The sequence below is a fragment of the Aotus nancymaae genome, unplaced genomic scaffold (assembly GCF_030222135.1).
Source record: "Aotus nancymaae isolate 86718 unplaced genomic scaffold, 86718_ANA_hifiasm-v0.15.2.pri h1tg000002l, whole genome shotgun sequence".
Lineage (NCBI taxonomy): Eukaryota > Metazoa > Chordata > Mammalia > Primates > Aotidae > Aotus > Aotus nancymaae.
In genome coordinates, this window is record NW_026988413.1 from 24,811,274 (window position 1) to 24,834,166 (window position 22,893).

At 47.2% G+C, this 22,893-nt stretch overlaps 1 protein-coding gene across 2 annotated transcripts in view; it reads left to right on the forward strand.

Annotated features, from left to right (window-relative positions):
• The window catches only part of PLXNA4 (plexin A4), a 456,164-nt gene that overhangs the window by 320,091 nt on the left and 113,180 nt on the right, over positions 1–22,893 (forward strand). For both annotated transcript variants that reach the window (XM_064373437.1, XM_064373439.1), the window contains exon 5: positions 16,625–16,725. In XM_064373437.1, the coding sequence (XP_064229507.1) occupies positions 16,625–16,725 (101 nt within the window). The remainder of the gene's footprint in view (positions 1–16,624; positions 16,726–22,893) is intronic.

Consider the following 22,893-nt stretch of genomic DNA (forward strand, 5'->3'; position numbering starts at 1 on the left):
CGGCCACTTGGCCCCTGCAAGAGAGGGGACTGGAGAGCAGAAAGGAGGCTGATACCGTGCCATAGAGCAGCCGTTGGTCACAGATGCCTTGTGTTAGAGTCCTGGCACTGCCACTCACTGGCTGCATGACCTTGAGCAAGTCACTTAACTCCTCCCAACCTGTGTCCTCATCTGTAAACTGGAGGCTGTCATCCCTGAGATGGCTACCTCACCAGATTGTGGTCATAGGCAATCATGGCTGTGAAATTGCTTATGAATGGGGAAGCCATGTACAGCTGTCGAGTGTCATCGCTGTGCCCGACCCCACCCTGTCCCTGTGCACCCATAGCCTTCCACCTGCCATATCTCTCATCTTCCAGGGCAAAATGCATAATCCTCAAATCACTAACTCCTCTGCTCCCTATGGTCAAGGCCAGTTGTCCCAAATCCAGCCCATTAACAGGGTCTTGGGTGGGGGAATGAGCGGAGGAGTACAGGGCTTTGAGAAAATACCGATGCCCAGCTCCTGAGAATTTTGATTTTGCTGCTCAGAGCGAGGCCCAGGCATCAGCATTTTAAAGGCTGTACTGTTGATTCTGATGCTCAGTGAAGTTTGGAGCTGATTAACCTAGACCCAAAATCCCTGCCTTTCCCTCCTCTTTAGCACCTTATAAATGCCTTGATTCTCTCCTTGAACCGTGAGCATCCCTGAGGGGTGGCTCCTGGCTCAGCAAGCGGTGGCATAGTGAGCTTGCCTGGGGAAGCAGCAACCCAAACCAGCCCCCACTGTGCCCCAGACTCTGGGGTTAAGCTATATTCCCAGCAACATCCGAAGCAGGCTTAATGGAGGAGAAAAGCATCTGGAAATGAATTCCACGTATGGCATGCTACCTGCCCTGAGTTGTCACATCCATTTTCTTGCTGCTGCCTCAGCCCTGTGTCCTGCAGGTTTGTTTGCAAACTCAGCAAATGCCCCATGTTTAATTGTGTCTGGAGGCTGCATCCTCATGTCCCTGTCACAGCAGGGGCTGCTGGATTCTATGCCAAATACCACCATGCTGGGCCTCGCTGCCTGACCCTGGCCTTCCAGACGTGCCGTGCCAACTCATGTCCCAACATACCGGCACGCAGCACGGCCTCTTGTGCTTGGCGAGGAGCCAGCACGATTTCCTATCCCAGACCCACAGCATGTTTTTGGTTATGCCTGTTCACAGAGGTCAGGGGAGGCCCTGATTAAATGAAGAGCACAGATAACCCTGGCCTCATTTCATCAGAGAGTTAGAAGTGCTCCCTGTCTTTTCTTAACTTTTCCAGGAGCAATAAAATTTACTTGCCGGTGTTTTCCTCTTTTCCTTCCTATGCAATTCAAGAGCAGAGGAAAAGCTCTCAGAATAGCTGAAGAGAGGAGAGAAATAGACAGGGGACTGGTGGGAAAGTTGTGGGGCTGGCTGTGTGGCCAAAGCTCTGTTGATAGGAAGGGGTTCTTTGGGCCTGGGGACCACAGAACATCACTCAGTGGAGTCAGTGATCAGGTTAGGAATAAGACTATGGGGTCCCATCACAAGCTCTCTTCCATTGTAACTCCTTTTCCAGCACTTACTTATAAGGCAGCCAAGGACTGAAGTATTCAGCGATCACAGGGACACGTCTGGAAACCTTTAAAGTTGAATTTTAAAACTGAACTTTGCATTAAGGAAAATTTGTCCCAGGAAAAGCAAACCCAAAAGATGAGTTGGCCATGGTGTTCATGCCTGGAAGGACAGATGCGGGGTGTTAGGTGTGGATGGCCTAGGACCGTGTTGAGCATTTTACATGTATTATATTACATTCCTTTAGTAATAAATGAAGCCTATTTTATTACTTCAAATGTTAATGATAAAAAAAATTTCAGCACAGCTGTTGCATTTAAAAAAGTGAAACTACATACTATGTTTCTAGCTCAGTAAACGGATGAACCTGATGTCGTTAAATGACATAACAGTTGAGCATTGTACAGTACATCTTAATCTGCATAGGTTTTGGAGGCTTGAGAATGTTGAGTGGGCCTTACCAAGCTCTCAAGTGGCAGAGCTAGGATCCGAGCATCAGCTCTTGGCCTGCACAGCCCAGGTCCCAGCAGCAGGTCCCAGGTCCCCTGTGACCCACAGACTCCTGCCTAGCACTCAGTTATCGAGAGCCTGCACCTCTCCACTGCCCCTCCCTGTGGCCTGCTACACTTATAGATCCTTCTCCCAGGTCCTCCATCTACTGAGCTTGTCTGTTATGGGCAATGGCATTTTGGTATTGGGGATTGTCTGTTGCTGTAACAGAGGCTTGAATGGACAGAGAGAGGGTAGCTGAGACTCCCGGCCTTCCCCCAGGCCACCCACACATGTCTGAGAATGGACCCAAATTAGCCTGGAATTAGCCTCCTCCCACCCCATCTCCACCCCAGGGCCAGCAATTATTTCTGAGCTCACTGAACCCCTAGTCTAAATATAGCTCTAATAGCTATTTCTCATTTCGGAATGGGGAATCTATTCTGAGCCTTGGTCTGGTATAGATTAGATTCCCCAGCTGCACAAAATGTGAAATGGATGTGTTACCTCTGCCACCACCACCACTCACCCCTTGAAGATGAACTTCCTAATGGAGAGCAACTGACTCACTACTGCAGTCCAATGGGGTCAGCTCCTGGCAGATGGAAGCAGGAAGCTCTACCTTACGTCTGCAGCCTAGAAAGCATGAAGGCTGGCACGGCACAGCTGGGTCCCCTGACTGTCCTCCCTGAGCCACACAGAGAAACGCAAGGAGGGACATTGCTGGACACTGACAAGAGGATTTAATTGTCACCTGATGGGGGTATCTTTACTACTCCCTTTATGCATAGGAGGAAACTGAGGCTCAAAGACACACTTTTGACAAGTGGCTGAGCCAGGAGTTGAATCTAGGACTTCAGAAGCTTGTTCTCTCTCCATTATCTCAGAGAGGATTTGCATGCTAACCCTCTGCTCACTCACACTATTGTTTATATTAATGGTAGGTAGAAATGGCAGCAGTAAACTCTAGTGGTTTCATAGTTCATCATTAGAAGTTGTGACAATTCCCTTCCGTAGAATTCAAAGTATACTTCAGAATGATATCATTGTACTTTTTCAAGATCACAAGAGCTAAGGAAGGAGCAGAGCTGAGAGTCCCTATCATGTAGATAGATGAAGTAACCAAGATGAGAATAAAATTGAGGGAGATCCTGGAGTGAGACTCCTGGAGATTTTTCTAGCCTTAAGATAGTTATGATGGAATCTTCTGGCTAGAAGGGACAATAGAGATCAATTTATGTTGAACACTGAAAGCTGGACAGGTGAAGACAATTGCCAAGGGCTTGCGGCAAGTAAGGAACAGGTCTAGGACAGCCCAGGTCTTAGGACCCCCAGTCCAGTATGTGCCAGCACACCATGACTCCTCCACATGGAAATTAAACTGATGCAAACAGCGTGTGATAGCATCTGCACACATGGGGGCTATAGGCAGAGGTGCGCTGGTCCTTGCCCAGTAACTTCCGTGGAGAGATGGAGTCTTCTCTCTGTTGGGTGGAATTGGTGTGGTTTTTCTGTGGGAAGCTTCTGGGTTGGCAGGTGAGGTCATTGAATAAGTACATTACCAAACAATGACTTTCCTACCCAGTATGGGATAGTTAATTACACAAGGAGAAAATTCCCTCATGGCCCAGGGTTCACTTCCAGGGTGCTGCTGATCAGCAGGTGAACCAAGAGGGAGACACCAAGAAACCAAGAGCCCTTTCCATAGTTCCAGAATATTAGAAATTGTACGAGTATAAAGAAAAATTGGACTGGGCAAGGTGGCTCATGCCTGTAATCCCAGTGCTTTGGGAGGCCCAGGAAGGCAGATCCCTTGAGGTCAGGAGTTCAAGACCAGCTTGGCCAACATGGTGAAATCCTGTCTCTACAAAAAAAATACAAAAAGAAATTAGCTGGGCATGGTGGTGTGTGTCTGTAATCTCAGCTACTTGGGAGGCTGAGGTGGGAAAATTGCTTGAACTCAGGAGGCAGAAGTTGCTGTGAGCCAAGATTGTGCCACTGCACTCCAGTCTGGGCAACAGACTGAGACTCTGTCTGGGAAAAAAGGAAAAAAAATTCAAGCTGTTACCCTAAAATAAATTCATGTTGGGCTGCACAGTTAAGTTAGTTTTAAAGACTAAAGGTTAAGGCGTCTTTAAAATATTATTTTAATTTTCCAAGTCAATAACTCCCTGACTGTGAAAAATTCAAACTCCCCAAAGTTAACCATTGTTAGCAGATACTAGATATATTACTCTCTCTCTAGAAGTTATTCTTTGCACAAGATCTGTGTGTGTGTGTGTGTGTGTGTGTGTGTATGACTTTGTCAGAGAGGATTTGCATGCTAACCCCACCCCACCCCCACACACAGAGCTATGCAGTTGTCTTTTGAAAACAAAAATTGAGTCTTAACCTTTTTTATAAAAAAGTCTATACCTTTTTTATAAAAAAAATTTTTTTTTGAGACAGAGTCTCGCTCCGTTGCCAGGCACCAGACTGGAGTGCAGGGGCGCAATCTCGGCTCACTGCAACCTCTGCCTCCCAGGTTCAAGCAATTCACCTGCCTCAGCCTCCCGAGTAGCTGGGACTACAGGTGCGCACCACCACGCCCAGCTAATTTTTGTATTTTTAGTAGAGACGGGGTTTCACCATGTTGGCCAGGATGGTCTCGATCTCTTGACCTCGTGATCCGCCCATCTCAGCCTCCCAAAGTGCTGGGATTACAGGCGTGAGCCATGGCGCCTGGCCATTTTTTTAACTCAAGATGAATCATAGACATTCATCCATCTCAATATATACAGACTATTATCTTGGCGTGTAGGTGTGCCACAATTTCTTTAGCCAGCCCCTGTGGATGGATATTTAGGTTGTTTCCAAACAGTCATTGCTACAAACGAAGCCACGGTGAATATCCACAGCCAAGCACGTGCGTCTAGGTGCTAATATTTCTGCAGGAAAGATTCCAAGAGGAAGACTTGCTGGGTCATTTTAGGTTTTAGTAATAACTGCCAAATTACTCCTCAAAATGGTTGCACTAATCTAAACTCTCACCGACAGTGTATAAGGCATAAAAACCTTTTAAAGGCCAGGCGCGGTGGCTCCTGTCTGTAATCCCAGCACTTTGGGAGGCCAAGGCGGGTGGATCATGAGGTCATGAGATCGAGACCATCCTGGCCAATATGGTGAAACCTTGTCTGTACTAAAAACACAAAAATTAGCTGGGCGTGGTGGCGGGCACCTGTAGTCCCAGCTACTCGGGAAGCTGAGGCAGGAAAATTGCTTGTACCTGGGAGGAGGAGGTTGCAGTGAGCCAAGATCATGCCACTGCACTCCAGCCTGGGTGACAGAGGGAAACTCCATCTCAAAAAAGAAGAAAAAAAAAAAGAAAACCTTTTAGAATGCTGTTACTTTAGCTATTGTCCTTTCATATTTGAATAATTACTGGAAAATGCCCTCAAAGCCACATCGCTTGATGAAGAAGATGCATTTTGCCTGTGTAGGCAAAGATGACCTATGTCCAGGATGACCCAGACACCAGAGGGTGGGCCCTCTTCATCTTTCCCCGGCAGCGGGCTGGGCCCTGATCCCACAATGGAAGCTCATGTAAGTTCAGGAGAGTTAAACAGGTACCTTGAGGCAGGAGATAGGTGGAAAGGAAAATGATTCAGGATCCCTTGGGTCATCCGTCATCTCTGCCTCCTTTCTAAGCCAGCAGCACCTGGTCTCCTGAGAGTGGGGCCCCTATGTTGATGGACCTAGAAGGTTCTCCTTGAGGGCTATCAGTTTCCATTCATTTGAGCACCATGACTTCTCCCAGAGTCAAATTCCTTTTTGAAAAAAGATGTTTGTCTCCTAGCCAGAGAAGCCTTATACCCAACCAGGGTTGCCTGCGGGGAAAGACGTGTTTATTTGCAAACATGCTCCTGTGGTCCAGAACACTTCTACCCATAGGTGTGTGCAAATGCCACTTCTCAAATGTATGATTTACACATGCTGTTTTTGTGGTTTGAACAGCCAGAGCATTGCTGGGGATGCTGGTCAGCAGAGCCCTTGCTAGAAGGAAGTCAGAGAGAAGGGTGAGGTGCTAGATGGAGAAGAGAGTGCCCGCTCAGCCTGCCCTGCCACTTCCCACAAGGAGCCAGTGCCAGCCAGCCAGGGAGTCTCAGCATATGCCGGGGGACTAGCTTGGTTCCACTGCCTGGGCCAGGAGTTAGGTGTCCCCGTGCCAGCCCCTCCCTGCCTTCTTGGCTGCAGGAACAAAGGCTTCCATTGAGCAGGCTGTGCTTGGGAAACTCACAACAGCAGGTCCCTGGTCCCAGTTCAGAAGGGGCCATAGTCTTTGTCTGTGTCACTTGCTAAAAGATGGCTGGAACAGGAGCAGCAGTTTGATCGCCAGGACAAGGGCCCCTTCCCACCTGCTGGGCTTGGGGATGGGGAGGGAGGCTTGCATTTTCCTCTAGGATGTGGGCCCCTGAGGCTCTGCCCCTCCTTCAGCCCTGACCTTAACACTGGGTCAAGAATGAGCATCTTGGCCAGGAGTCCATATCTAGGGACTGGGTATCAAATAAATAGTATTGGTAGCCATGTGGCCTTGGACAAATCCCTGCAGCAACTGAGCTTCACCTGAAAAATGAGAGGATTGGCAGCTAGAATGTTTCCAAGGTCCTGCTCAACTTGTTAACTCTGTGAATGCCAGAACCCTCCTCCCATCCTCCATTCCTTTTCACCTCCATGTTGGCGGGGCTGCTCTGCGGCTGCCGTCTCCTCTGTCAAATGCATGGGATCTGCCTACCTAGAGAAACTCACACGTTGCAACCCTACAGCCCCAGAAGTCAGGAAGTTGGGTCTCCTGAGCCTGTGCGTGACTATGAGCATGAGAGCTCAGAGAAAGGAGAGGATTTAACCTTTACACTGAGAGATTAATCTGTGGCAGTAATCCAGAAATGATAGGTTTTAGAGGAGAGCCGAGATTGCCAAATAAATGATCTCCAGGGGATTCTTGGAATATGTAGGTGTGTAACAGGAACCAAATTCATTCATTCACTTATTTATGCATGCATGCATGCAAACATTCATTCACTTTCCTCATTTGCCGTGCATGAGCTGAGTACTAGGTGTAGTGAAGTGAAGAGAGACGACTTTGCACCACCTATCACAGGGGCGTTTTATCTGAGGAAGATGCTGGAACAACAGAGTTGTCATTAGCACTAACACATTCATATGTGTCATCTCAATTAATCTTCAAAACAACCCATCAGGGTGCTTAGATGAGGAAACAGAGGCTTGATGCAGTTAAATGAGTTGTCCAAGTCACACAGTGGTGGCAGAGCCAGGATCCAAATTCAGATCTGTCTTCCCCCAGATCTTTCCTTCTCACTTGTCCCAGAGAAAAAGCTATTTCACACTCTGTTTTTCTCCCTAACCACATTTGAAGGAGCAAGGAAGCCTCCCTGGAGGAGTAGGCTGTGCTGAGACCAACGGTCATTCTGTCTTTAGGGCTGCTACTTGGTGATCTGCCCACAGGAGGGGTTCCTCAGCCCCTGAACTCAGCCAGACCTTCCTGGTAGTATAGTAAGTAGCCTGCAATGCTGTGAAGTTTTCAACACAGGACCTGGGTTCAGTGGAGGGACCACGGGTTTCTCAATCCCCTGTGCTATGTTCCAGGAACCTGTGGTGTCTGGCAGGCCCGAAGGCAGGCTCCAGCCCCAGCTTCATTTCAGTTTCCACCTTTGCCACCGCCCCTGCTGCATGACCTTGGGCAAGCTGCTCAGCCTCTCTGGGCTACAGCTTCTCCATCTGTGCAGCAGGGAAGGGGATCGCTCTCCCGCTTGGTGAGAGGGTCTGGCTAATAATGGTCACGTGCCATTGCAGCACAGCCCACACTGGGAAGCCTGAGGATGGGGTGATTTCTCGAGGCTCTGCAGAAAGCACGCTGAGAGCTCCTTGCCCAGCTTCCCAGCTACTGCCGTTTGCTAATGAGGATCAACATATGTTGATGATTCCGGCGTCGGCACGCGCTCCTTGGCTGTCCGAGTTCCCGGAGCAAACTGGCTTCCTATTAGGCATTTATTCTTATTAATAGCAGCAAATTGCAGCCCTCCGCAACATCTGCTACTTTTCGTTTACAAGAAGCTTCTCAAATCATTTGTATTGGTAGTATTTTCTGACCAATTCCTTGATGACTGGGTCCCCCTAATCTGAAAATGAATCAAGTGAGGCATAATAAGTGGGAAGATTTTGTTCAAGGTCACCCAGACACACAGACTAGATTACAGCTTGGAATCTCAGCTCCCCAAGCCTCATGCCCTGGGGTGATTGCCTTTGCTATTCTAAATATCGTTGGCCTTGACCCCAGGGGTCCTGCCTAGAGGCAGGTAGGGACAATGGTGATAGCCAGGGCCACTGCCCTTGACCCTGTGCCTCTGTCTGCCCTCAAGTGAGTCCCCAGCTGGATTGGCCCCATGGCCCAAGCACCAGCAGGAGGAGTTGCAGAGCAAAAAGCAAACCATTCCTAAGGAGCTTTTACTGCTGTCAAGTAGCAAAATATCATTTTCCGACACTGGGGCAGCCAGACGGTCAGTACAGGGGGTCTGAAGCACATCTGCAATTCTGGTCAGCTGACCACATCTGGAGGGCTGCATTCTCTTTCCAAAGTCGTATTCAGTACTTTGCTCAGGGGCTGGATTTTCCTGAGATCTATGGATCTATGACCGTAGAGTTAAGAGAGCATGGCCAGCATGGGAGGTAGTGAGAAGGGTCATTTATCATGTTAGGCCAGCTTTCAATAATTTCTGAACTTGTTCCAAGTACATGCGTCCTCAGTGTTTGCACGACCTGTGTGAAGCACGGAGTGGAAAGAAACTACCACACAGCAACCTTCCCTCTTCTCCATTTGACTGACCTCCCCCCTCTACCTCTCATGGGACCTTCGCATCATGGTGTAACTTTCTGCCCGGCACCTGTGTATCAGCTAGCTATTGCCACAATAAAGCTTTGTAACAAACCAGCCCAAAACTCAGTTGCATACAATAGACATGAATTCTCACACTCATGACTCTGCAGAGCAATTGCATGTCAGCTCCATAAGCTCAACTCTGCTGGGCAGTTCTGCTTCAAGCTGCTACATCGGCTGGCATTGTTGCCTGGCTGTGGGTTGGGCTCAGTTCTCTCCAGCATGGCTTCATCTGGGGCCCAGGCTGAAGAGGAAACAGCACCTCAGGAAGCTCTTCTCATGGCAATGACAGAAGCACAGAGGGCAAAGACAAGCACATGAGCACATCTGAAGCATTCATTTGCCTCGTGATTCCTACCACCCCACTGGCCAGTCAAGTCCTGAGGCTTTGCCCCAAGCCAAGAAGTGGGAAGTGCATGTCACTTCTTTATTCACCATGAGGCCATAGGGGTGGGGACATAATAGTCTTCTTTTTAGGGAGTGAAGAACTGAGACTCATAATACAATCTGCCACAGCCTGGGACCAGCCTCCTGGCATCTGCCCCTCTTACCAGTTAACCAGGTTCAGAAACACCTGCTGCCTTTGAGCAAAGAGACGGGGAGTGACACGGTTCCAGGCATGTGGAGTGACTTGAAATAGGCGGAGCTTCTTGAGCCACTACTCAGCCACTAATTGCAGCCCTGGCAGCGAGGGCCTTCGAGCCATCACAGGGACACTCCACAAAACCTCTGTGTGGTCCCAGGCCAGCAGAAATAAAGCCTGGAAAGGCAGCTAGTGGTGACCAAAGGAAATCAAGGCTGGTGGAGATGCTTTGAGGCACTCCCGCAGACCATGCCACTGAGATCCATGTGTATTACTGAGCTCAGAATTTGCCAGAAAAGGACTCACTTTGCTCAACTCTATTTCCTGTGCTCGGGGACAGCGGTAAGGAAGGACAGCGTGAGGTACAGCACCAAGTGTGGCATCTGCACAGCTTGACAGTTTCTCCAGCAGCCTCTTGGAGTTTCTTAATGGGTCATCTTGCCTCTTTTTTTCTTTCTTTTTTGACAATTTTGAAGGAAATTGGGTACTTAAGAAACCTTTTGGATATTTAAATTAACTCCAACCATCAGGCTCAATGTAGCCATCGTGGCATTAGCATCCAATTATAAGAGTAGAAATGGAGTCATAACTCACATTTTGACCAGAATGTCAAATGCTCAAACAAATTAGAGATACACACAGAGACTGCATGCTATATCTATAGAACATTTCTGAATGTAATCAGCAGAACAGCAGGCACCCTTCGGAATGTGAGCAGCAACAGGCAGAGTGGGACCCTATTGCCAGAGGAAAGCATCTTTCGAAATATCAGGGAAACCAGGCAGGATTTGGGCAGTGGGGGCCAGGATTCAGAAACTGTAAAAATTCCTCCAGCTGCCATGGAGGACCCCCAGGCTCCCAGGTCCCCAAGCAATGGGCTCAGCTCATCAGATGGAGAGACTTATGAAGACCAAGGCTATGACTTGAAATCTGATGTGAGATCTTTTGCTATCTTCTCAGCCATCCATTGCCTTCCAATGCTAGGCCATTGTTTTGTAAATTTGTGGCCTTTGGGACTAGACAGGTTAAGAACATGGTGGTGGTGGTGATGACGATGATTGCATGTACAACAGCAAATGATAATTCTATTTACAGTCGTTTAAAACCAGACCAAACTACATTATATTATTTAAGGAAGCTTACCTTGGTGGCAAAAGGATAAAACCACCCTGATTCCCAGAAAGGTGATCTAGGGGGAAAGGAAGTGTAAATGGGGAAGGGAACACGGGTGACTTCTGGCCATAACTGAGAATGAAAAACACCAAAGCAGAGGCTGAACAACAGCAGGAGAATTTTCTAAAGTCGGGGGCCATTTGGCCTCGGGTGAGTTATTTGAATTGGAGCTCCTCATCTAGGCCTTTTGGAATGGGTGGAGGTAAGGAAAAGTTCCAGGAAGAACGAGGCTATGGCATTATTTTTCCCAATCAGGAAACAGGTATACAGAGCTTGAGAAAGACAAGGCCAGTTATGTAATGATACATGATAGGAGACATTTATCCAAAACGCTTTGTCCATTTGAGATTACTTTGAAAAGAGGAGCGATGCCTATCTTTTCACTGAAAGATCTCAGAATATTTCATAAACATTGACAGTATTAGTCTACCAGCAGAAAGCTGTTCCCCTTTGACCCAAGGAGTTAAGCAGAGAACAGGTGTTTTCTTTTTTATTATTATTATACTTTAAGTTCCGAGGTACATGTGCAGAATGTGTAGGCCTGTTGAATAGGTGTACACATGCCATGGTGGTTTGCTGCACCCATCAGCCCATCATCTACATTAGGTATTTCTCCCAATGCTAACCCTCCCGTAGCCCCCCCACCCCCCCAACAGGCCCTGGTGTGTGATGTTCCCCTCCCTGCGTTCATGTGTTCTCATTGTTAAACTCCCATTTATGAGTGAAAACATGCGGTGTTTGGTTTTCTGTTTTTGTGTTAGTTTGCTGAGAATGATGGTTTCCAGCTTCATCCGTGTCCCTGCAAAGGACACGAACTCATCCTTTTTTATGGCTGCATAGTATTCCATGGTATATATGTGCCATGTTTCCTTTCTCCAGTCTATCATTGATGGGCATTTGGGTTGGTTCCAAGTCTTTGCCATTGTGAACAGTGAGAATGGGTGTTTTCATATCCACACTGCCGTGCTGAAGATGAAATCATTTGTGAAGTCCACTCAAAAGGATTATTTCAATTTTTTTATTGTGGTAAAATATACATAATAAAATCCACAGTGTTAATTGTTTCTAAGTGTGCCTTTGCAAGTACCCTCACGTTGTGGTGTAAGCATCACCACCCTCCCTCTCCTGAACTTTTTCATCTGCCCAAACAGAAAGTCTTTGCCCATTAAAGAGTAACTCCTTATTCCTCCCTTCCCCAGTCCCTGGTAACCACCATCCTACTTTCTGTCACTATGAATCTGACTACTCTAGGTACCTCACATAAGTGGAATCATGCAGTATTTGTCTTTTTGTGTGTGGCGTATTTCACTTAGCATCATGTCCTCAAGGTTCATCCATGTGGTAGCCTGTGTCAGAATTGGCTTCTTTTCAAGGCTAAATAATATTCCATTGTATGGATATACCACCCATTGTTTGTCCACTCATCTGTTGATGAACATTTGGGTTGCTTCCATCTTTTGGCTATTGTGAATAATTCCACTATGAACCTGAGTATGAAAATGTCTCTTTGAGATCCTTCTGGTTGTTTTGTGATGTTCCCAGAAGCAAAATTGCTGGGTCATATAGTAATTCTGTTTAACTTTTTGAGGAACTGCTAAGCTGCCTAATAGGTTTTTGTACTGAGCCAGGACAATGTGCCGAGACAATGCCGTGCAGACCCCACCCTAACCCTGCACCCAAGGAAGGCTCCCCCAGCACAGTTTATGCACAAAAGGTCCCCAGAGGTGATGGGGCTCCCATCTCTAGAAGCAGCAAGAGTGAAGTTGCAGCCACATCAATCAACACCTTTGCTAGAGTCTGGTGGCCAGGGGACAGACCTCAATATTCTGTGGTCTCTGAGATAATCTATCGTTATGGAAGCTTAGGTCATGTCACCATCTGATTTGTTCTCCAAACAGAAGTCCCTCTCCCACCCCTATTACTTTCTTTTTTTACCTCTTCCTGTGGTCTGAATTCCCTCACTCGGTTAATTAGCATGCCTGACACTGCAGCTTAAGACTTTAATCAGCGTGGGGTGGTTTTAATTAATCGTGTGGCTCTGCATCTGGAGTGGTTTGTGTTCCAGGGTCAGGAGAGGAGCTGGAGATGAGGGATGGGAGAGGCAGATTTGTATGGCATAAGGGTGTGAGTGGTAAGTCTAGGTATTTGGGGAGAGAGAATCATAGAGGCAAGGTGGCTCAGAGGCCATCTGGCCACCTGTGCAACGTACTAGCAAGGTGAGGATGGTAACTGGGGACATGAGGGAATACATTTATATTGAACTAAATGGTTGGACTAAATCCAGTTTTCAAAAGTGATTTAAAGTATTAGAGAAAATTATGATGCTTTGCGGAATTAACCATGGGGCAGAAAGTGAGGCAAAGCAGTGATAGAGACTGGGAGATGAGCAGGCAGTCTGGGAGGCCTTGGCCATGCTGGAGACTATTGCCTGATGGTGGGGCCTGGTCCTGGCCTTCCTTCGCAAGGTCCTGGCAAAGGGAAGGAGGTGGTACCTACTTCTCAAATAATGGTAACCTTTCTACTTGGACTGTCAGAATCCTGTTGGCTCCCCAGTTTGAATGTCCACACTTTAAAAAGAGTGAAGAAAACCTAGATCAAGTTCAGAAGAGAGTCATAATGCATAAACAGAAAGATTCGGTAGGAAAGATTAAAGGAAGTTGGATTGTTTGCCTTCAAAAGGAGAAAGCTCTGAATGTCTGGATGATTGCTTTTAAGAGAAGGTTTTTTGAAGGTGGGCCTGATGCCATTCTTATACATGTCCATGAAAACCAAAGAAGTAAGATGAAGTTGATCCGAGAGACTTTGTTGGAGCATTGACAAGGAACTTAGGATGTTAGGACTGAAAGGGAATTCAGAACTAACCTGCCCAGTCCCTCATTTGATGATCAAAAAGAAGCCCAGAGAGAGACTTGGCCAGGTTTACTCAGGAAGCTGGGGGCAGAGCTGTGGTGGAACCCAGGGCTCATAATACCTGTGCAGGACTGTGTTCCTGTCTCATATGGACCCACCCAAATGAAAAGCTAAGAAAAGCAGATAGCTGTTCCATAAGCTAGTAAATATAGTGAATAAGTCCTGGGAATGAGGTAGCTCCAGGTTTCATCCGAAGGGTGAAGCAATGAATGGTTTAGGGGCAAATATCATAGTTCAAGGAGGAAATGCCACCATCAAGATACTGAAAGAGAAAAGTTCTCCCAGGTCTGTTGAATTCCCAATGGAGTTCCCTAGGCCTGGGAAGACTGTCAGAGCAGTTTTCTGGGATATAGGGGAGAGGTAAGTGACAATACCAGGAGGATTGAGATATTAATAACAAGGATAGCGGCAATCCATCATACCTGTCCCTTATGAAGTGCCAGACCATTTACGAAACCATTGCATCATCACCTGTGCTTTGAGAAACTGAATTGGGCTGGGGCAGGGAGGGGGATTTTTATCTCCATGTTAAGCCAGAATTTGAACCTAGCTCTGAGGGCTCTTGCATTTTTTCCAACACAACAAAAAAATGAGTCATGTTTAAAATCAAGGGGAGGGACTTGACAATTCCAGGGTATGGACATTATTAAAACACCAGTTTCAAGATATTTCTAAGATTCTGAATGCAAACGTTTTTGAGAATTTCAGATTCACCAAGCAGCTGGCTCTTGACTTGATGTGGAACATCCCGGAACCCCCGGGCACATTCCATCCAAAGCAGATTACAGAACTTGTCAATGAGAGAAACTGGGGAGGATGGTGATTAAGTTTAGAGCAAGAAAATGCTTTTGATTGAGCAAGGCATGATTTTCCGTTTAAGCCCATGCAAAATATGGAGTGCTAGACAAGCAGCTGGAACATATGAAAACATTGTTGTGTACTGGTGGTTCCCAACTTTCACCATTTATGGTCCCTTTTATTATTTTTTCCCTCTGTGCGTATGTTTTGAAAGATTCTGTCTACTAAACAAACTGCATTTATTAAGTAATATATTTTCTATTTTTAATATGAGATGTACATCACTGAGTATGCATAAAAAACATAAAACAGCAACAATTGAATTTCCATTAGGCTTTGGGAAATATTGAAAATAGCTTGTGAGCCTCATTACCACTCATAAATTTTTAGGAGTCCGAGTACTTTGGGTTAGGAGTCAAACTATTTATATGCTTACATGACTAGCATGTCTGTGCTTACCTAAGGGGTAGGAAGAGAAACACGCAACAGGAAGAGGGCAAATTCCTGGCTGGTGTGGAGCCAGTGTGGGTAATTTGTAAGGAACTAATTGTTAGGTTAATTAGTAGGATAGGAAGATCGTATGTAGGCAGACTCCAGGCATGGCCCATGCAGATTACATGAGCAGTAATAAAAGATGAAATTCCAAATATGCAAAAAAGACATCTGAGAAGGTGGAGGAAGGGCCACCAAGGTCAAGGTCACAGCCGTCAGAATGGGAGAGGGAGGCTAAAAGGTTGCTTGAAAGAAGTGAAAACGCAATGTGGTCATTAAGAACCCTCAGTGTATACTTTGGAGAACAAAAAGATGTATAAAGGGAATAAGAAAGTTAAGAGAAAAGAGATCATGTGGGATTTGGAATTAATTATTAATTAATTCCAAAAGAGGGTTGGAGACTAATTGAGCCGCTCTGGTGCCAGTTTGCCTGTGCGTGTTACAAGTAGCCCCTGCCAAGCGGACATCATTTTACAGAGGCATATGCCCCATAAAACAGCAGGGGAAACACGGCCTCTGAATTTGCTCATGTAACAGAGAGAGTTCAGCCAGGTCAGCACAGTTGATAGTTTTCTGTGCCTGTTGTCTGATGGCGAGAAATTAAAAAGGACGGCCACATCAAATTCTCTTAGCTCAAGCTGAAACATCAGGTAGGATTCTCCATTGAGATTAAAAAAAAAGTATCCCAAATGGAAAAAGATGATGTAAAAAAAAAAAAAAACTTTTTGTAAAGAAGAAACTGGAAAAATGGAGAATAAAGACCAAGGCTATAAAAAGAAAATAACTCTGTTTGATCCAGTGTATCATTATTAAGTACCTACTATGTAGCAGGTGCTGGCGAGTCATGTAAAGAGACATCAAGGCAAAGCTACATTGGAGAACAAAGAAATTCAAAAGATATTTAAGCGCATGCAGGAAATGGAAGCATTTGGGCTAAGCAAAAATGTCATGTGGAACATTTTACATTAACAGGCGGCTGGTGAAAGCTAATATAAAGTTTTGGGTTGGAGAGGAAGCCTCTAGTCATGAAAAGAGTGTGGGTAGGAGGAGAAATAGCAGCAGCTGCTCTTTGAAAGCACCATAGTGAAAGCTTTTAGAGCCAGTTGGCCAACATTATGGGAAAGAAAGAGCGGGCAAGTAACAGCTACAGAGTGAGCTTATGATATCTGGGTAAATGGCAAGGAGGAAGAGGCAGAGAAGGGTCTTGGTCTCAGGCTAAATGCTCTCTGGAGCAGCAAAAATGATGAAACTTGAGGGAGGACTGGAAAGAAGGGGAAGCGCTATAGGAAAAGAAACCACGAGGGAGTGAGAATGGCCATTTGCATTTATTACATCCATAGGAAACAAACACATGATGAATTGACCATTTGTAGAGATATTTGGGGGGTTCAGAAACGAACACTGTATAAATATATTTTCTAACAACTTGGTATGGACTGTTTGGAGTCTGTATTCATGCAGACTTCTAAGAAAATCATATGGCTGCTCGTCTCCCCGGATGCATATGTGGCCACCTACTCACACATAGTCACTCAAGGTCCCTTCCCACACTGAGCTCCAAGCACTTCTGTGCTCCTGCAACATTTCGGGTAATACACGTGATAGAGCAACATCTCTTCTAGTGCACTATTGCGTGTTCTGCAAAATCTTGACCACCTTCTCCCTATCCTGCTGTCCTAGCTCACCAGAGTCCCTGTGGAGTCCTGTGGTCAGTATCGGAGCTGCGGCGAGTGTCTTGGCTCGGGCGACCCCCACTGTGGCTGGTGTGTGCTGCACAACACGTGAGTACCATGGGAGGCCACCTCCTACCTCCACTTCCTCCAGCGATTCCCTTCCTCCTCTCCCTGCCATCACTGCCCTTCCCTTCGATCTGTCTTTTCTCCTGGTCTATTCTTGCTCTTCCTTCCTCGCATCCTTTTCAAATGTTATCTCCCTTCCTTTGTTCTCTCTGACTTCACTTTAAATTTGCCAAATTCCCATAAGAAATATATGGTGATGGCAGGATGGAAATGATGACAGGTCAGGATATGGTTGTCACGCTGGGTAATTACACACTGGAGGGCTGGAGGAAGCAGGATTCCTGGACTTACCTGACTGTGGCTTACGGGGCTGGAGACTGACTTTCTAAGACTGAACAACAGGAAAAAGGCATGGGATATTTTTTTCCTCCAACTTCATGCTGGCCACAAAACCATGAACAAGATATATCCTGTCCCTTTAGTGATTCCACATCTCCTTAACATCTCCTTCAACATCTCCATAAGACTTTCTGACTGGGAGCTGCAGTTCAAGTGTGTAGCACCCAAGGACCCTCCCTCTGCTGTCAAACAGGTCCTCGGGTGCTACACACTTGAATTGCAGCCCCCAATCACTTGCACAGGCCCTGCCTTCTGAAAGCCTGTGCTTAACAAGGGCTGGTACTGCATGGACACAAGAAGAAGATACACGTGTCAGAATAAAACACGGCACTGGGCTAAAGGGGTGAGGAGGGTCTAGCAGGAACACCTGCCGCTTAGACAAAGGGTGGGAACGCCCCAGGAAGAGAAGCACACAGTTAAAGCAGAGCTATTTGGAAAATCACCGGGGATCTACAGAGTCACAAGAGGTGGGGTCAGCCATCAGCTGGCTGTGAGTGCACTTGGGCTGTAGTCACTGGACCAGTAAAGCTGGGCCTGAGTGCTGGCCACTTGCCAATGTACCTCCTTTATGTGGCTCCGTTTTATTCTGTAGAAGAGGGAAGAAGGCAATGGCATTATAGTGGAGGCAAACGGTAAATAAACCAAGGGGTGGGAATAGGGCTGAGACAACCAGTAAGCTGAAGGCTTTTCTTTGGGGATCCAAAGACCCTTGCCTTCAGTACCTGGAGAAGCCAACAATGGTTGGACCTCACTCTAAAGAAATTTGGTTCCAGTCCAGCTACTGTTGTTTCTGGCCAACACTCAAAATGTGCCACTTTGTGAGCTGGACACAAACTATAAATGAAGAAGTACTTTAGGCTTTCCACTAAGAACCTGAACTGCATGAGATGACCAATGACATTTACCAATAATTTTCAACTACAAGAAGGTAGGGGTAGGACCTTGTCTTTCCCCCTCTCTCTTGCAAAGAGTGTCTCTAAAAGTTGGAAACACCCACTTAAACTCAAATACATCCTTGCTAAGATAACAGACACCCTCCTCATCTCTGGGTGGAGTCTCAGGCATAACGAGTCCATGAGTTCGTTAAGGAAGATCTGAAATCCCTCAGGTAGGGTATGGTGGAAAAAAGTCAAGAACTACTGAGCTACACTGAAATATACATAACTCAGTCTATGGCCATACCACGCTGAATGCGCCCAGTGTTTTCTGAAATATATATAACTCGCAGACAGATCAGAAACTATGGACTCAAGTGTAGAGAATAGTCGCATGGTAACAGAGAGCAAGGGAGCCTAGGAGTGGCCAGCATAGAAGAGGATGGCAGAGGTTGCATTCAGAATGCAGATTGGCTCAGATCAGGCCAAAAGAGTTCCCTGAATGATACCTTGCAAGGCAGAGGAGATATGTTCTTTGTGTCTCACCCAGTGAGGCCTCTCAGGAAGCGACTGTGCTCTAAACTCATTGCCTTACTTGGGGGCCTTGACTACCCTGTTTTCTGCTTGGCTGAGGATAGCTCAGCTGATCCTGACATGGGCTTTCCTATCTGGCATAATTCAAAGGCATTCGGAAAATCTGGTCCCTCCCTGACACTCCATGCCCAATGACAGTTTCCATGTCAGCTGTGGTCTCTGCCCATAGTGCTGTCCCAGCCCCACAGAGCATGGAGCCCTGTGAACGGAGGGGGCTCCAAGGTTTGGAGAAGGCAGCAGAGGGGCCGTAAGAACCCCCACCTCCCACCCCCAGGCTGCAAGGTAAGCAGGCATGAGAGGAGGAGGCACAAGATACTACTTCCTGTATGGCCTCAGTTTCCCCTTCTGTAACATCATACCTGACTCCTGTCAAGTGGCAGAAAACAGGGGTGGATGGAGGCCAAGGTGAAGTCTGGGCAGTTCGTGAAGTGGGCCCTCAGCCTGCCTGGGGAAGCCAGCTGTTCCAGTCTCAGCATGGCATAAAAACAGCCATGGACATGAACTTTGGGCACCTGCCCCCAAGTCCAGACTCCTCATCCCAGCTCCTCCTCTGTGAATTGGACATGATGATGCCTGTCTCCCCCACCTCCCTGAGTCACTGGTGAATCAATGAGATGGTGTGAGTGCCGGTGCCTGGTGGGCTGTGGAGCACTGGGAAATGTAGCGTAGGGTTGGGCAGGAATGTTGACAAAGCTGGGGAAGGACCGTGAGTTCATGGGTGCCCCACCTCTTGTGACTCTGCAGATCCCCGGTGATTTTCCAAATAGCTCTGCTTTAACTGTGTGCTTCTCTTCCTGGGGCGTTCCCACCCTTTGTCTAAGTGGCAGGTGCTCCTGCTAGACCCTCCTCACCCCTTTAGCCCAGTGCCATGTTTTATTCTGACACTTGTGTATCTTCTTCTTGTGTCCATGCAGTACCAGCCCTTGTTAAGCACAGGCTTTCAGAAGGCAGGGCCTGCACAAGTGTTGCTCTCTTTGTGGTCATCACTGTCTGCTGCTGCTGCTGCTGCTGGCACCCCCTTGCTCAAGGAGCCACAGTGGAGCCAGCGAGTTGAAGCACTGGGAGACTGGAGTTAAATCAGTGGACTCAAGTTCACATGCCTTGGAAACTTGTTGTGCAGCTTTAGGCAAACTTGTTTAGCAGTCAGTTCTTATTGCACATAGTAGTTATGTTCCATAAAGTCGCCAGGACACAGAGTTAGTGAATACCAACCCATTGCTTCTAGGAGGAATACCGGGTTAGGTTCCTGGGAGCCTCTGGTCACATTTTCATCAGCAAATCCATCTATAACCTTGTTTTGTCTGTATTTCTGTTTAAAGACATCTTACATAATATATATTGTTGATTCGTTAAGCTTGACCTCACTGCCAACAGCACCGAAACACGTCCCTGAACAAGGCTTATCCAACACAGCTATTTTCTCCATAAGCCACACCATGGCCTTCTTGCACTCAGGATCACTAGACAGCCCTTCAGCACTACATTCAGGGACTATTTTAAACAGCAAAATCACCAACGACATTGGAAAAATGTGGCACTAAATAGGGCTTGAAGAGGACACTTGTTTATTGAGCCAGAGCTGAAACAAGAAGCTGAGGCTGCCTTGTCCCACCTCAGCGGGCAGTGTATGTGCCAGATCACTCAAATTTTCCACTGCCCTGTGCGTGTTCACAGGTACCAATTTTTGTCACAAATAAACATTAGCAGTTAGTTGAATTTGCAAATAGATTCCACGGTAACTCCATATGTCAGAAACTTGGCATCCTTGTTTTAAAGAGGGAGCACCGTACCTTCTCACAGTGGTGGCACAAAGATAGAAGGAGGTGATTGATATGGGATGTTACAGAGGTCCAAGATGCTCTGCCAGGTCAAGGTGCTGTCAGTCATGGCCTTGAGCCTCCTGGTTACGTCCATGACCTGATAAAGGCAGACACAGGTATGAGAGTTGCACTAACATAGTTGGTGAAGCCCAACTCTTCCAGGAGGACAGAGCTCAAGAGCCCCCATAGGCCAAGGCTGCCTTCCCACTGAGACACTCAGTAAATCCATCCTCCCTCCCTCTCAAAGTTATGACCAAGGAGGGCCCCCTGGCCCACATAGAGTCAGGTCGTTTTCAACTATAAGAAGGTGGGGGTAAAATCTTGTCTCCCCACCCCACCCCCTTCCCCCACAGCTCCCTTGCAAAGAGTGCCTCTAGAAGTTAGAAACACCCTCTTAAACTCGAATACATCCTTGCTACAAGAGCAGGCACCCTCCCCATCTCTGGTGGCAATCTCAGGCATAATGAGTCCTTGAGTTCCTTAAGGGAAGGCCTGAAATCCCTCAGGTATGGATTTCTGAGGTCCTGAAATCCAGGCTCTAAAATTCAGGTCCTGGATAAATAGAATAGGTCCCTTGATTTCTAAGATGTTTTCAATAAAGGTACAATTTTAAATTTAGATGGAATGAGATGCACAGATCTTAAATGTACAGCTTGAAAGCTTTGACAAATGCAAACACCCCTGTAATCCACATGTCCATCAAGATATAGAACACTTCCTTAATCCATCCAGAGAGTTCTCTCCTTCCCAGTTCTTCCCAGCGGGCCTTTCTTCCCTAGTTCCTCAGGTTCAGGTCAAAGCCAGATATTGCTCCTCCTGATCTGCCCTCCCTTTCACTTTTCATGAGAGTAAACTGGATGTCCATGGCTTGGAGAGATGCATGAGGAAGTGGGCCCAGCAGGAGAGAAAGGAGAAGGCTGGGGACTGGCAGGTCAGTGCAGGAGGTTGAGGGCAGCCGGAGAGAGCCTATGGATTCTTGCTCTGAGGGGCCCACATTTCCTAGGAAGGGAGTCAGGTGGCAAGAGTGGCAGGTTTAATTGCTTCCAGGGAGTGCTGTGTCCACACTCACATATTTATCCGTAGAGCTCTCAGACCTGCCCTTCTCCCTCCGTGCCTGGCAGTGTGCCAGGCTCAGTGATATGAAGGCGACTCTGTTAGGTCATCTCTGCCCTAAAGCTTTTGGGAAACCAGGCCTTGGATTCAGGGTGGGAGTTTACTAGAATCACTGCATTTATTAGGCCCCCACCATGGGCAAGACCCTGTGCCAAGTGACTCTGTCGCTTGCTAAGTGACCCCAGCAAGCCTGATCTTCATGCAGGAAGACCAGGACAGCAGGAAAAGGGTTCCTTGAGGTGTCAGGAGAAGTCCATTTTCTTAGTCCCTTTTGCCAACTTTCCCCATGGTTGAAGGGAGTGAGGTGGTGGTAGCATTGTGGAAGAGAAGGGCAGCAGAAGGGTGTATGAGAGAGAGAGAGAGAGAGAGAGCGCACAAGAGAGGAAGAGGGAAAGAGACAGAGAGAGGGGCTGAGAGTGAGCACATGTGACTGAGCAGTGCAAGGGCAGGGCCTCTGTAAACAGGTGGCTCACGTGGCTGAATGGGCTGTTTGTAGCAGCAAAGGCACAGGTGGGTTGCACACAGCATACTTAAGAAAGGCTCATGTAATTTAAATCCTCTCTTCTGTTATTCTCAATCGTCATGAAGCATTCACCTGCCAACCTGGTAGCACACAGGGTTACTCGGTCACTCTCTTTTGTAGCCCCTGGCCCCGGCCCACAGGCTTGCCCATCTCTGATGGCAATGACAGCTTCAACAATGCTGAGTATTGAGGTGGCCCTGAGTTTTGAACCTTTATTCCTTGTTCCTGAGCTGACCCATTCTGACTTGGGCGAAGGTAAAGGAAAGCCTACAAACCCACTCTGCCTTCACCCCATCACAGCTGTCTCCTGTCCTGGGCCAGAAACATTTTTTCCAGTGACCAGGCTTGGCAGGTCCCCAGCCCCCTCTCCATCTTCCACTCCCATGGCTTCATGCCCAGGCAAAGAAGCCTGTCTTAGTCTCAGCAGGTAATGGGATCCTGCCCGACAGACCCAGCCACATCGATTGGCCCAGACATTACCTTTCTTAAGAAAAGTCATCAGCTTCACTCCTGGGAGGCTCATGTAACCCAAGACATCACAGGGGAAGGATAAGATCAGCTTTTATAAAGTCTCCCTCTCACCCCCTCATGACCCTGCCTCTTCCCAGATTTCTTCTGTTGGAAGAATGCCCTCCTCTGGATGGGTTGGCAGGGGTTACTTTTCAGGAAGTCACTTCTATTCTCTTCTATATAGTTTCTTCCAAGATGGTGAGAGAGTAGAAAGGAAGGCACTGCTTTTCAGAGCAGAAAGGATGGATTACAACTTAGTTACGACTAAGGACCTGTCTATGAACAGATCCAGTCTGGGTTCAGTTTCTTCAGCTCTAAGTGTGGATAAAAGGAACTATCTTATAACCACGCTGTGAAAAGTAAGGGACCTACATGA